This window comes from Engraulis encrasicolus, chromosome 16 (genome assembly GCF_034702125.1).
Source record: "Engraulis encrasicolus isolate BLACKSEA-1 chromosome 16, IST_EnEncr_1.0, whole genome shotgun sequence".
Classification (NCBI taxonomy): domain Eukaryota; kingdom Metazoa; phylum Chordata; class Actinopteri; order Clupeiformes; family Engraulidae; genus Engraulis; species Engraulis encrasicolus.
The window spans coordinates 32449516-32463787 of NC_085872.1; the positions used below are offsets into that span (position 1 = coordinate 32449516).

At 42.9% G+C, this 14272-nt stretch overlaps 1 protein-coding gene across 1 annotated transcript; it reads left to right on the forward strand.

The window, feature by feature from the left end:
• Positions 1-1217: 1217 nt before the first annotated feature.
• serping1 (serpin peptidase inhibitor, clade G (C1 inhibitor), member 1) lies at positions 1218-12942 on the forward strand. Its single transcript, XM_063219403.1, has 10 exons — positions 1218-1359; positions 2483-2533; positions 4425-4692; positions 5083-5400; positions 5491-5697; positions 9333-9476; positions 9854-10057; positions 10196-10335; positions 10840-11062; positions 12127-12942. The coding sequence occupies exons 1-10, from the start codon at positions 1336-1338 to the stop codon at positions 12381-12383; spliced, it is 1836 nt and encodes a 611-aa protein (XP_063075473.1). The 5' UTR covers positions 1218-1335; the 3' UTR covers positions 12384-12942.
• The last annotated feature ends 1330 nt before the right edge of the window (positions 12943-14272 follow it).

The window sequence follows — 14272 nt, forward strand, 5'->3', positions numbered from 1 at the left end:
CTGCATCCATGCCATCACATATGCTGTCTTGCAAACTGACCACTAAATCAATTTGATTGATTCATCTGTGTAGCCCAGAGGGTGCATGATTTATCAATGGTTCATTTTAAGATGCTCGTCTTTGTGTTAGTATTTTAGCATTATCCAACTATTACGTAAGGGTTAACGTTCGGCGAGAAGGTCGCTACCGTGGAATAACAGCACGACAGAGAGAATCTTTAGACCCCGACGCGGAGCGGAGGGGTCTTGTTCTCTCTGAAGTGCTGCTATTCCACAAAGCGACCGACTCGCCGAAAGTGAACCCGCTTATTATATGGATATACTTAAATGATTCACACATGGCGGGGACATTTCTTTAGACCTATTTAATGTTAAGATTGTTGCTGCGCAAAACAAAACAGTGCCGTTGTGGAACACCGCTAGGCAACAGCTAGGTAGCCAGGACAACAGGTGTAGTCTATCACAGCAGCTGATTAGAGTCTTGTTGAAAAGTCGCTTTAGCAGTGAAAAGTCTTGTTGCCATTGACAGCGGTCTGTTATAGACCAACCCGTCCGTTATCGAAAAATAACAGACGTGCAAACGTTGGGGAGCCCCGTTGAAATGAATGGAGCATTCGACCGATGACGTCACACCATATAATAAAGCATGTTAGTTCCCTGTCACAACTTTTTTGAGATTTGTTGCATGGGTCAAATTTTGAATGTGTACACATTTCCTTCAAAACGTTAATTTTGCTTTATTCTCATTCACAAAATAGCAAGTGTCCCAACTTTTTGGAATCCAGTTTTACTTGTAAACAGGCCTAAATTCTGGTCTCTGAACCTTAAGTCTTGTTTACATAATATGCACACTGGTGATTCGGAAATGGTTGGCAGTGCCCCAAATAGGCTAGCAGGGTCTTGCAAAATCCATGATTAGCTCATTTTATGTTCATTGTTTTCTGACTAACTTGAATGATATTCGCCAAAAAGGATAAGTTGACTTAACAACACATCACCTTTTGATTAAAGCATGAGTAGCCTAATGGAGGAAAGCACACGGGTAAACATTTTGAGGGTAATCTAGTCTAACATGCAGTTGTGTTGGTACTCGTTTGGAAGTCACCAACCCTCTCTAACAGTCTCTCTTTTGCCAAATTCTCTCCCATGTGATTTTCTGTAAATCAGCAGGGCATCCTCCAATGTGCTCTGAGCAAACATGCACATTCCTCTAAACCAACAAACACAGTGATCACAGGTCCACACAGAGCGGTTAAGACTCAGGCAACACATACGGCATTAACCATTCAAGCCATAACCTATGGTTTTAAAAGCACATTAAATCACTGGTCAAAGATGAAACTGGAGGAGAAAAGACGTGTGAGTATGATGATTTCTTTTTTAAGTGCAGTATTACTGTTTTATTCTGTTATTGTACAATGTAAGAGCTGAGCATGGGGACTTCTTATATCCTATTTGAACCTGAAAGCATGCGATTAGGATTTAATTTAGCCTACTGTTTAGTCTGCCATCTCTTAGATTAGGTCTAATGCCTCTTTTATCAAGAAGAAAGTCACTCTCAATGTCTTAAGCCGGGCATACACTGCAATATTTTCACTCGTGGGTATTAAGCTCCTGCTCACACTGCACGATGATGGAATGTCACTAACTAAGTAAGTTCACATCTCACGACTCACGTCCTCACACTATACGAGCCGACAGTCGGATGCGAGCCAAATGCTTCCACTTTGCGACGCGACAGGCATGTTTTCCTGGGGTGCATTCCAATATGTTACCTTGTGTCCTCCACTTGTGCTTGTGGCCTCGCCCTGCCTTCTGGCCCCTCCTCCATGGAGAAAACAATTAAGTTTCCCCGCTGTCAGCCTAGCCAAAACAATTTTTGGGGGACAATTCTTCATTCACCATCCAGTTTACAAATGAGAAAATGACTTTACAAATGAGCTTTTGCGAGATATTGAAATATAATGCTGTTGTCAGTGATGTCATCATGACATATTCCTGGTACAAGGTCACAAGCACAAGTGGAGGACGCAAGGTTGCATATTGGAACGCACCCCCGGTCTGCAGAGGAGGGAACATACGCACCTGAGGTGGAGATGAGGTCGCGCTCAACAGCTAATCGCACGGCCCTATTAATTTGTGCATGTGAAGTGTCAAATCGGGTCGTAGCACTGCTTTAACTGTGCGAGCCATGACCAGGATTTCAAACTGTTTTCGTTTTCTTGCGACCCTGCGATTGCACGATCTTGAGGCGAAATCGCTTGTACCCCATGTACACTGCACGATGCGAGACTCACGATTGACCTGCGATTGAGCAAGAAATCGGCCCGACTCCCAAAAAGTCGTGCGAGTGCCAAATCGGGGCAAAAGTCGCACAGTGTAAGCCCAGCTTTAGAGTCATGAATTTGCCTGATGTATTGTCAGTGAGTATGCAGTTGTCCTATTGATTTTCTCCCTTCGTGCTCTGCAATCATGTCTACAGATGAGTCACTCGGGGATGCTGGCCCACATCTCTCTCCTGTTCCTGATGAAGGTAAAAAGTTTATGAAAGATGGTGTCAAAAGTGGTTGAAAAATGGGGTAAACTGATGAGATTAGTCTGAAAGACAGCCAACCTGTGTGCTACCAAAAGATGTGGTGGGGCAGTTGCACACAGCACACTGTTAGTATTCAAATACAGTTAGTTATTAATTGCATGCCCCACCTCCTCCATTCAAGTTATTCAAATAGTGTTTGCTTGCTGTACTCATTCTCAAGTAATGTTTGCTTGTTGTGCTACACTATGTTATGTTGATTGAAGAAGCACAGGACGAGGTGGAATTATCTTTTCGTTGATTTAAGCCCACAACGCCTCCGGAAGGCTCAAGCATAACCCTAGGCGTCTGCGAAGTACCCCAGCATGTGTCTTTGTGTTTCATCCAAAGCCAGTGGCTGATAACTTCCGCTGCTTTTAACAGCGCCTCAATGGAGTGACGCAGGCCTTGGCCTCCGACTCCCATGTTCTTGAGCTTGCTGGGGGTAAATGAGCGCGCCCCGGCCCTTGGAGGAATTAGAAGTGGCCCCACAAACGAAAAAGTTGCCCCACCCCTGCCATAGAAGCAGGTGGAAGTGAGGGTGCATGGGTCCTTCTCCTTCCTCTCCACAGCTGAGAAGGGCACCTCATAGATCGTGAGAGGCCAGAGCACCCGGGGCAAGAGGCCAAACTGTATGCTTCCCAATGTAGCTCCTTTTCAGCCGCCACCAGGCCATTTCACCTGTGGTTTGCACCCAGCCATTTTCCTGTCCACTGGAGATCTAGCTGCTTGAGTGGGTGGGTTGGGACTCAACACTGTAGCATTCTCTATGTCTGAGGCAACGTTATGTGCCACTACACACTGTGGTTGGCGTCCGTTTGCTGTGCTTCATCCAACTGACGTGACCAATTGTTTAGAAATTTGCAATTTGCAATATGCAATGCAATTTTGTTTTAGATGGTGTTAGGCATGTGTAGTGGTAGTCAAGTGAGTAGTACAAAAACATTTGTCCCATGCTTACTCTCAAGCATGGTAGCGGGTAGTGGTTTGGGGCTGCATGAATGGCATCAACATTGGGAAGCTGCATTTCAACATGTACTGACTGCTGAAGCAGTCCATGATTCTCCCTATGGAATTTTAACATGGGGTGTACTCACTTTTGTTGACACATTAATGGCTGTATTTTGAATTATTTTGAGTGAACAATAAATTGAAACAATTGTTGCAAGTCAGAGGCGTGCTCAATCCCTTAAGAGAAATGGGGGAAAAAATTTTCTTGCGGGTGCTCTTTGGTACAAGGTATTTGTTTGTCCAAAGTTAGTTGAAAGGAAAAAAACTTTTCTTCACCAAGGCTCTCAAAGAGGTGTAGTTACAATGTCTTTACTATAATGAAGAAGGCCCAATCGCCGCTACGCCTAGGCAATTTTAAAAAGTCCTTAGTGGACATGTCATTATAATAGACATTTTAACTACACTTCTTGGAGTGCCTTGGTGAATAAATTTAGCTCTTTGAGTGCCATGGACTTGAAAACGAGTCTTTTCAGAATGTATGTCACAGTGCCAAAGACTTGATATCAAGTCAATTGCGTTTTTGTATGGGGGGTGGGGCCTAACACGTTGATCTGGTATGTTTGTTGTTCACATGGACAAAGAACTCAATTTTTTATGTCTCTTGAAAAATCACTCAAACGTCGAAAAAAGCCTGGCAACCCCCCGGTCTGAATTTGAAAATGGCTGGCACTGAATGAGTTAAAGAGTTGTACACCGGCTACTTTTCATTGTCAAAGTGAACTTTCTTTAATGTTGTCTCATGAAAAGTTGTACTAGAAATCTGCAGGAATGTGAGGGGTGTGCTCATTTCTGTGATACACTGTATAACAAATTTCCTGGCTTTTGTTTAATTTTTATTCAGTTTGCATTCGCCCTCTCCACTGATGTGATTGTCCCTGAAGGATGTGGCCTTATCCTCAACTGTGTTGATGCCAACAATGACATGGCCACTTTCAAATGGACCTTTAGGTCCAGGGCTTCAGTGTCAGAATCTCAAGTAGGAACAAAACCAGCATTCGAAAAGCAAAATATCCAGATATCTGATGAGGGGGAGTATGAGTGTGTAACTGAAAATAAAGACATTGATAATCGTCGAGTAAGAATGAGCAGAGCTTACAACGTGAGCGTGGGTGAGTTTCATTCGTAATGTTTAATGTATCAATCACATGGCCATTTTGAGCAAAACAAATAATTCAAACAATTTTTGTATTCTCAGCCCTGATATTTTCCCCATGGTATATTTTTATTGTAAGCAGAAGTGTTCAGTTATATACGTATCAATACACTACTTACAACACAGAGCTCAAGTTAAACAAAAAAATGGATTTGGTGAATTTATGCTTGTAGTGACACATAGTGATGCATGGTAGTTGAACATAAACTTGGAAAACTGGGATATTAACCTTGTTAACATGCAATATGGCTTTCAGTCTTATGTGCTATTCCCAACACATGTTTTAGTAGCCCTGGTATGTCCCAATATTGTCTATTACCATTGTATTGTTTGAGTTCTTTTTTAGATACCAAAATCAACATCAAAGCGTGGGGAGTCATTACAGTGACTGAAGGAAAAGTTGCGAACCTCCCCTGCTCACCTCCCTTGAGTGCAACCTTGACAAAAAAGGATGTCTGGGCCAGGGACACAAAAGAGAGAGCTCTGGAGCCTCTACAGCCTTTGACTCAAGATAAGAATGATGATGAGCCATCGCACGGAGTATATTGGGCCAGACCCAATGAAGATTTGTCTATAAACATATTTGACACCAAAATGCAAGACAGTGGCATGTACCACTGCCAGTTCGAAGGTGGAAAGTATATGGTGGAACTGATAGTCGAAGGTAAAGACTTCTCAGACATTCATTTTGGGGGCTGCATCATAGCGTATTATTGAATCCATGTAAAACTGTTTTGCCTTTGTCATGATACAGCTCCACCACTTCCTCGCTGCTTTGGCCACACTGGTGCATGGGAACAGTGTGAGGATGACAAAAGTCGAACAGCAGCAGCCGTGATGAGTGAATCTCTGACTGACTTCGCCACCAAGCTCTACTCCCATCTCCGTAGAGCTATTCCCAAAGAGAACATACTGTATTCACCTGTCAGCATTGCTGGAGTGCTCTCTCATCTGCTATTGGGTAAGCAGTGAAAGACAGACACTGAATTTCATCTCGTGAAGTTTAACAGTATAATTTTGTTCAACTGCTGACGCGGTGGACAGCAAAAAATCTACAGTAATGGTGTAACAGGTTGGAGTTACACATCTCTTACTCTACAGTGGCTGTAACTACTTCCCAACCCCAACCCTTTGAATGTTGAATGTAAGCGTGAGCTCTTAATTATAAGACTTGCTCAGTACTTTTACATTACAAGTACATTATATTACATTACATTACACTTTTTAGATGCGTCCCACGCATCTCTATAAGAGGCTTTGGTGTCCGTCCGTCCGTCCGTCCGTCCGTCCGTCCGTCCGTCCGTCCGTCCGCCCTCCCGTGATGCGTTTCTGAATTGTGATTCCCTCTTGTGATTCCCTCTTGTGTCCACAAGGTGGCAGTCGCTCAGTTTTGGCCTGGAGCTCATGCGTGCAAACGTCTACCATAATGGTTAGCAAACCGGCTACGCAGCTGATTGATTGCATTATCTGACACAACTGCAGAAGCACAGAAGTCTGTATGCATATTCCATCCATGTGTGCCATGAAATAGGAAGGCATGAGACATTTGCAGATAGCGTTTCCTATGTACAAATCTATGGTCAAGAGACCGTGCTCTTTGCCAGTGATAAAAACATGGCGGCACTTCCTATTGATTTTCACATGAAAGTTTTGCTTAATTTAAAGTCCCTAAGCGACTATAAATGTTGTGGCTTCCATATATTGATGTAAAAGTGCCCCACGAAGTAATGAAGCACAACAAAGTTACTCCACATTACCATTTGACCACTCGTTTTTCTATGCTAACAGGGTAGCTAATGTAGCATTGTAAATGATCCAGGGAGAAAGGGGGAAATGTTGTGATTTCAGTCCGCCTGAGGCAACGATTTTTGTGGGGAAGATGACCTGCATCTCGGTGGCATTGAACCACACCCCCGTGCCTTATTTGGCTCGCTCAGCACGTGCGTCCTCAGTCCAATCGCAATGCTCTATTTTCCCCAGACGTTTAATCGCATTTAAGTGAAAGTGCCATGTATACACATCGCAAAATAACTCTTAATCCGATCTATTTAAATCGCATTTATTAAATCGGACTTAAAAACATCATGTACACGTAGCCAATGTCTCATTGATTAGTTTATGGAACTTACGGTTTGTCTGTTACGGTCCACGAAGACAATATCCACGTGAAAACGCAAACGCCTGCAAACCACTGTTTTGACAGAAAGACAGTTCACCTGTCGCCTACTCTGTTTTCTTCCCAAAGCGGCATTTAAAAGTATTCCATGAAATCCAACATCAACGTCACTTCAAATAGGTGACAGCATCATGCAAACGCCTGCAAACCACTGTTTTGACAGAAAGACAGTTCACCTGTCGCCTACTCTGTTTTCTTCCCAAAGCGGCATTTAAAAGTATTCCATGAAATCCAACATCAACGTCACTTCAAATAGGTGACAGCATCATGCACACACATGAAATAACACTTCAGTGAGGGGGGGACATCACTGCTCTCATATTAAAGTGAAAAGAGAATTTCACATTTTTGTTGCTATATGCAAAATTGCAAATAGCCTATACATTGAAATCTGTCCAGAAAGGGTTGTAATGTTTGCCTGTTTTTTATGTTTGTAATTATTATTTTTTTTTAAATAAAAAATCGTGATTAAAAAAAAAAAAAAAGCCTAACAAAAATAGAGATTTTATGTTAAAAAAAAATTTGATATGGGATGGACCGATGGCCCCCCTAGCTAAATTCGCCTTAGGTCCCCACATTGCTAAATGTAGTGTAAGGGATTATTTTGAAAAGACAGTAACATGTAATCAGCAATGCATTACAGTTTTTCAGTAAATTGCCCAACACTGTTGAAACTGTTGGTACTTTTTCAAATCCAGGCTTATACAGTACATGGTAGGCTTATTGATAAATTGCCTTGACAGGTTATGAGGAGGCCAAGGGGGCATTTGGGCAAAAAAGGTTCAGAACGGGCATAGACAGACGCATCTGTTGTCCGCCTGTCGGACTTTTTTTATCCAAAGCGACTTACAGTTATTTAGATACAGGTATTTGTTACAGGCCCTGGAGCAATGTGGGGGTTAGGTGCCTAGCTCAAGGGCACTTCAGCCATGGATAAAGGTGCTGGTGAAGGTGGGATTTGAATCTGCAACCCTCTGATCTAAAGACCAGCACTCTAACCCATGGCTGTCCCTGCTTTCAACAGGTTATTCACCAAAAGCTTCAGATTCCCTTGACCAGATGTTTTGCCTACCAAACGGTTTACTGAGGGAGGCCTATGTTCGATGACAAGGCTAAATATGATGCTATTCTACCAGCCTGTAGGGTCCTAAGCAGAATTGTGCCTTGGGGGCCCATTGGGGGTCATGGTAGAAGAAGTATATTCACCACATTCATTGTAATCTGTGCTTTCAATGTTCAGTTGGGTGAAAGAGTGTAACATTTAAAGTTTTAAACCGTTATATAAGTAACTGTAAACATGCCAGCCAAGATAGTACACCAACAACAATTGTTTTATCAAATGTAAAATGAATGTAAAATGGCCTACATCCCATTTCGCATAACTTTGAAGAAGTAACTATCATCTTGGGACAACAGCCACTAGACTAGACACATGTTGGTGCACCAAAAAGAGGAAAAAACAGCATAGCCAACTGGAGGCCCACTGAAAGCCTTTTACATGTATCACAGTAATGTTACGAAACGGTTGCAATACTCAAGACTTACACTCTTAAGTCAAGCTGCCTGTAATAAATAAGCTGTTATCAGAATGGCAGTGACCAAGTCGTAATGCATTACTAAAGGCCCTGTGTAATGTTGCAGTAGTTTAGTTATGGCAGTGAAGTCTTATCAAGTATTATTCCAGGGTTGTATATTATAAAGCTAAATATTTAAAGGTTGTTGATAAACATGTTCATTTAGAAATTGGCATCAGTAGATATATAGCATTTAACATCTGAGCTGCCGTATACCTGATCTACATATACTGTACCACATACCGAAGAATTATCCATTTTAATGTTTGAAAAAAAAGCTATGAAGGCGTAAATATTGTGTTTTTATGTTAAGCACTTTCTTCACTCTTTTCTTTAGCACACCATGTAGAAATGTTCTTCCTTGGCCCTGCCGTGGCCAACCGGTAGGGCACTCGCTTGCTATGCGGCTGACCCAGGTTCAATTCCCGGCCCGGGTCCTTTGCCAACCCCTCCCCGTCTCTCTCTCAATTCCACTTCCTGTCCACCTCTCACACTGTCGTATCAAATAAAGTCGAAAAAGACGAAAATAATAATAATAATAGAAAAAAAGAAATGGTCTTCCTTATCAACACTTGTTGTCAGGAATGAATTGGTGAGTTTGCCAAAACGTCCAAGAATGAGACCAAGTAGGATTGGGTATGTTAAATGGCGGAACCATAGTTTTAGGCTTCATAGAAATTATGCACTAAGTGAGATCCAGGTCACCAGGCCAGTGAAGTGTCCGATGCGTCTACTTACTCAAGGTGCCAATTACATGCCTTCAGTGTCCCTTGTGCTCTGTCTCTGTCTCTGTCTCTCTCTCTCTCTCTCTCTCTCTCTCTCTCTCTCTCTCTCTCTCTCTCTCAGGTGCTCGTAATGAGACAAGGACACTGATGGAGGATGCCCTGTGTCTCCCTCGAGGTTTCTCATGTTCACACAAGGCCATGAAAGTTCTGAGGGAGGAAACCCAGGGGTCTTTGGATATGGCCTCCCATATCTTCTACAGTGCAGGTTTCTGTTAAAACACTGTACATGTGCATATTATTTTCATTGTAGAGGTCTATTAAGGCAGTAGGCCTAGATATATTGGTCAATTATTGGAACAGATCATCTTTCATCTTGAATAAAAATTATACCTTTTCCATCTGAATTTAAAATGTGTCTGATTTAAGACTTGCATGTCCATTGCATGTCATTTATGTACATGCACCTCTGCTACATAAACCATACAAGAAATTTGACAGAAAAGTACAAATGACTGCTTGTATCAAATGTGTTAATCACAGGAATATTAAATGTGAGCTGAACATCATGCTGGACCTCAACATGAATAGCCTGTTTTTGTTTTGAATTAATTCTTAAATGAACACATCTTTGTTTCCCTTTAGAGCAAAATTTGAGTGAGGCTTTCATCAACCAGTCCATGGAGTTCTATGAGGCTGCACCAACAACACTAAGTGACGATGTTGAAAAAAATCTTGACATGATCAACAGCTGGGTGGCACAGAAGACAAGAAATAAAATCCCCAAATTACTCGACTCAGTAGATCCCTTAGATCAGCTGATCTTAATCAATGCGGTATACTTTGTTGGTCAGTGCCCTCTCCGTTTGTGTTTTTTACAATGCACTTACACAATGCACTTGCAAAATGTTTTTGCCCTTTTTTATTATTTGCAGCAGTTACTCCCTGATACACATTTAATGCAGTACCTTTCTGTTACTGTTGCAGGAAAATGGAAGTTGAAGTTTGACGGAAACAGTCGTCCTGCCAGTTTCACCACATTAGACGGAGACATGGTCACTGTCCCAACTCTTTATGGAGCCAAGTATAAACTTTCTATGCAGTTCTTCAGTAGCCTCAATGCCCAGGTCAGTGTCCATACTGCAAGCTGATGTCTTTAACTATGTGAATTGGTGCGTAATGCATAACTGGACAAAAATATAGTGCTGGTAGTCTACCAAAAGTTTATCAATACTTGAATTATCTGCCTGATGTGAGCCATGTTCAGTGCAAGTTTGCCAGTCCATCATAGGTTGAAGCAATAAGCCACGAGAGGCAGTGGGTTTGTGTTCGATTTCTAATGGGTAAGGGGAGTGGGGCATGACACGAAGCGGAGTGGTTGGTTACCGCAGCAACACTACTGGGCGTGTGCGCGTTCCTCTCGCTGCCAGACACACACTTTGCTACAAAAACTCAGCGATGGGACCGTCTTAGACGCGCATAGAATCTTCAGTTGGAGTGGTGTGTGTTTACGCTCGATTTACATTACATTACATTTACGGCTATCAGCCAATCTCAATCAAGAACCAGATCGCACAATGTTCGATTTTCCGATAAATGGATTCATGGCAATTCCCTCTATTGTCCTGCAGGTGGCAGCATTTCCTCTCACTGGCAAAAACCGTCTCTTCATCCTGCTGCCGCTCACCACCTCCCTAAAGGCCCTGCAGGCTGTGGAGGAGAGGCTGACGGACACAGAGTTGACAAAAATGGCCAAGGACATGAGCAAGGTCACCCCGCTTACTGCAGAGGTCACCCTGCCGAAACTCAAACTGGACATTGAGACAGACATGAATAGACTCATTGGGGACATAGGTAAATTCTCCCCACACTCTGTTCAACACACTCTCTCCCTCTCTTTCTTCCTACCTCTCTTTCTTGTCTTGTCATCTCCCCCCTCTCTCCGTCTCCCTGTGTTTTGTTTATGTGTTACGTTTTGTTTTGATTTGTTCCATGTTCACCAGAACTGCCAAGCACCCCGAAGTTGAAAGTGAAAGAAAGTCACGCTATCATTGTGACACACAAGGTGCATTCAGGCCGACTGACGGTGCCCTTTCCCGCACCTAATTTGGATCTACCTGGCATGTTCACGCCATAAGCGAGAGCTTTCGAAAACAAAAAGTTGGTTAGTGATGTGGACTAAAAAAAAAATAATAATAATAATTTAAAAAATTCTCCGGGAACAGGGTAACACACAGTCGCATACGTTAAAGTTCAAAGCTTGATATGAACGTGAGTGGTTAGCAAGTAAGCACTTTAGTTACAATCATAACTGGTGCAGGAAGGGACACCGGCACCGTTTGGGTCGGACTGAAAACAGTAACAGAGCACAAAATGAAACCATCTGACAATCCTCGGACTACAAGCCCCCTCTCCAGCGCCTTACACCCTTACTACCCTTACTACCCTTACAAGTAGAGATGCACCGGATCCTGATTTTTAGGATCCTGCCGGATACCGGATCCACTGCTTAAGATCCTGCCGGATCCGGAACCGGACACCGGATCCTACGAAAGGGTTGAAACACATAGCCAACTCGCACACGTGGGCCCTTTTTATTACGTTGTACTGCCACACTGCCTTCAACGGCCGCTTCCAAAGGGCTTTCACTCCATGCAGCGATTGGGGTTCTGAAAGACTGAAAAGCCTAGGCTACGTAAAAAGTGGAGATGCCCCAGATCCTTATTTTTAGGTAACTGCCGGATACCGGATCCACTTCTAAAGATCCTGCCGGATCCGGATAGTCTGAAAAACCCTATTATCCTGCCGGATCCGGAACCGGATCTTGGATCCTGTACATCTCTACTTATAGTGCCCATGACTAAGGATCAATTACATGTCATCTTTTGTATGTTTTTCTATCTGCGCTCTTTCTCCAGGACTCGGAGGGCTCTCCACTGACCCCAACTTGTGCGGGCTCTTCCCCGAGCAGGCAGACTTACCCGTGGCTCTCTCAGATGCCCACCACCGGGCCTCACTGACACTGTCCGAGATCGGCGTGGAGGCAGCAGCAGCCACCTCCCTCTCCTTCGCCCGCTCCTTTCCCTCCTTCTCTGCCATGCAGCCCTTCATCTTGGTGCTGTGGAGCGACCAGGCCAACTGCCCCCTCTTCATGGGCAGGGTGACTCGCCCATAGACTTGGCGAGAAATTAAGGGGTCCCCAACCTTTATGGGTGTGAGGGCTACCGAGGGCTACTGAGGGCTACCATTGTTCAAAATCCTCTACTGATGTCTTGGCATCATTCTGAAATCACACTATTATTGAATGATACTTTGCTTATAGGTTATAAAGAATAAATAATTTCATATTTAAATTAAGAAAAGCATTAACTGTGACTAAAATCTGGTAGTCATCACTGTCTATTAACATCCTTGGTGGGCACCTCAGAAGCTCCTAGAGGGCTACCTGGCACCCGCGGGCACCACATTGGTGACACCTGAATAAGGGGTTTTAAGTGATAAAGGGAGGTGGACAGATCCTTGACTTCGAAGGAGGGATACAGAGACGAAGTGAAGAGAAAGGAGAATATTTGTGAAAAGCAAGCAGAATTATGCAGAGTTGTGTTGACCAATAGTCAATTGTCATTCATTACACACATAAGATGTAGTCATGTAAATTTCACCATGTGTTATTTTCTTCACTTGTAACATGAAATAAATACATGGATTCTATACATTAAATTCTAGCGATATGACAGATTGTGTGACCTTCTCTTTATTTTGAGTATTCAACTCAGATTTTGTGACTGATTAATAAGCAGAGATGCCAACAATTTTCACAGATAAAAAAGAACCTCACACTATTCAAACACATTCAGTTTATTTCAGGACGCAATTACAGAGACCAACCACATGATGGCAGTCACTGTCCACAGCGACAGTGAAGACACAGGGGAGCTTCTGAAACTGAACACTTGTCATCCAGTTGACTTTTTCTGTTACTGAAGTGCCAGATATCCCTCCCCACATCCCCACCCAGTCAGTAAAGGGAGAAAAGAAACCTGGTGATTGCGATGCAATTCAGGTTTACTCAAAAGCTTAGACAACATAGCAAGATACCCTGAATTGTCCTCAAAGCAAGAAAAAAAATACATTAACATAAACAAAAAAAACATTTCAGCATTATTTTATGTTTGGCATATGACTCATTACACATGCAGGTCTTTGTAATGAATGTCCATGATAATGCCACGGCAACAAGAGAAGAAAGTGCTTTGTTGCTCCACGTAGACGAATCAGAAATACATGTATAAATAAACAAGTACTGTATTTGAAATAATCTTCCAACATTTTTCAAAAATATGGAGCCTCAAACTCATAAAGCAGCAATGCATTCAAATAATGCTATAAATAGTATTTCAAAAGACATGCAACATGATCAGTCACAGCAGCCTGTTCGATCCTTTCATCAGCTGTACCAAGGTGAGTCTCTGTGTGTTTAAGTGCATAGAGACAGAGATAGACCTAGCTCTTCCATTGAAAAGACACACACACACACACAAACATTCAAAAATGACAGAACAGATAGCTAATCCGTTTTATCCCCTTAATATGATTTCATCACTAACAGATCTACGTGATCATTTACCTCAATCAAGATGCGTATTTCTGAACAAATGAATCCATTAGAGGGGCTGCATCAGTGCTGAATACAAGAACAGATGGAGTCCCCGTATACAGGACTGGTGTTGGAGGACACCAGAGTCGTTTTGTGGCTTTTTTTGATCTTGCTCCCCAAGAATGCCTTTGTCCAGGAGATGCATAGAGTGTTAGTGGCAAAGTCTGATTCTACCAATTTTGAGCTGACACACATGTAACCTCCAGAAAGATGAGAGTCCACAGGTTGACCAGCTACGCCTTTTAGTCACATATATCCAGCTACTGTACACATTATTATCTATGGGTTTGGACATTTATACACACATCAGACGCACGCATACACACACACACACACACACACACACACACACACACACACACACACACACACACACATACACACGCACAGCGATTGCTAGGCTGGCC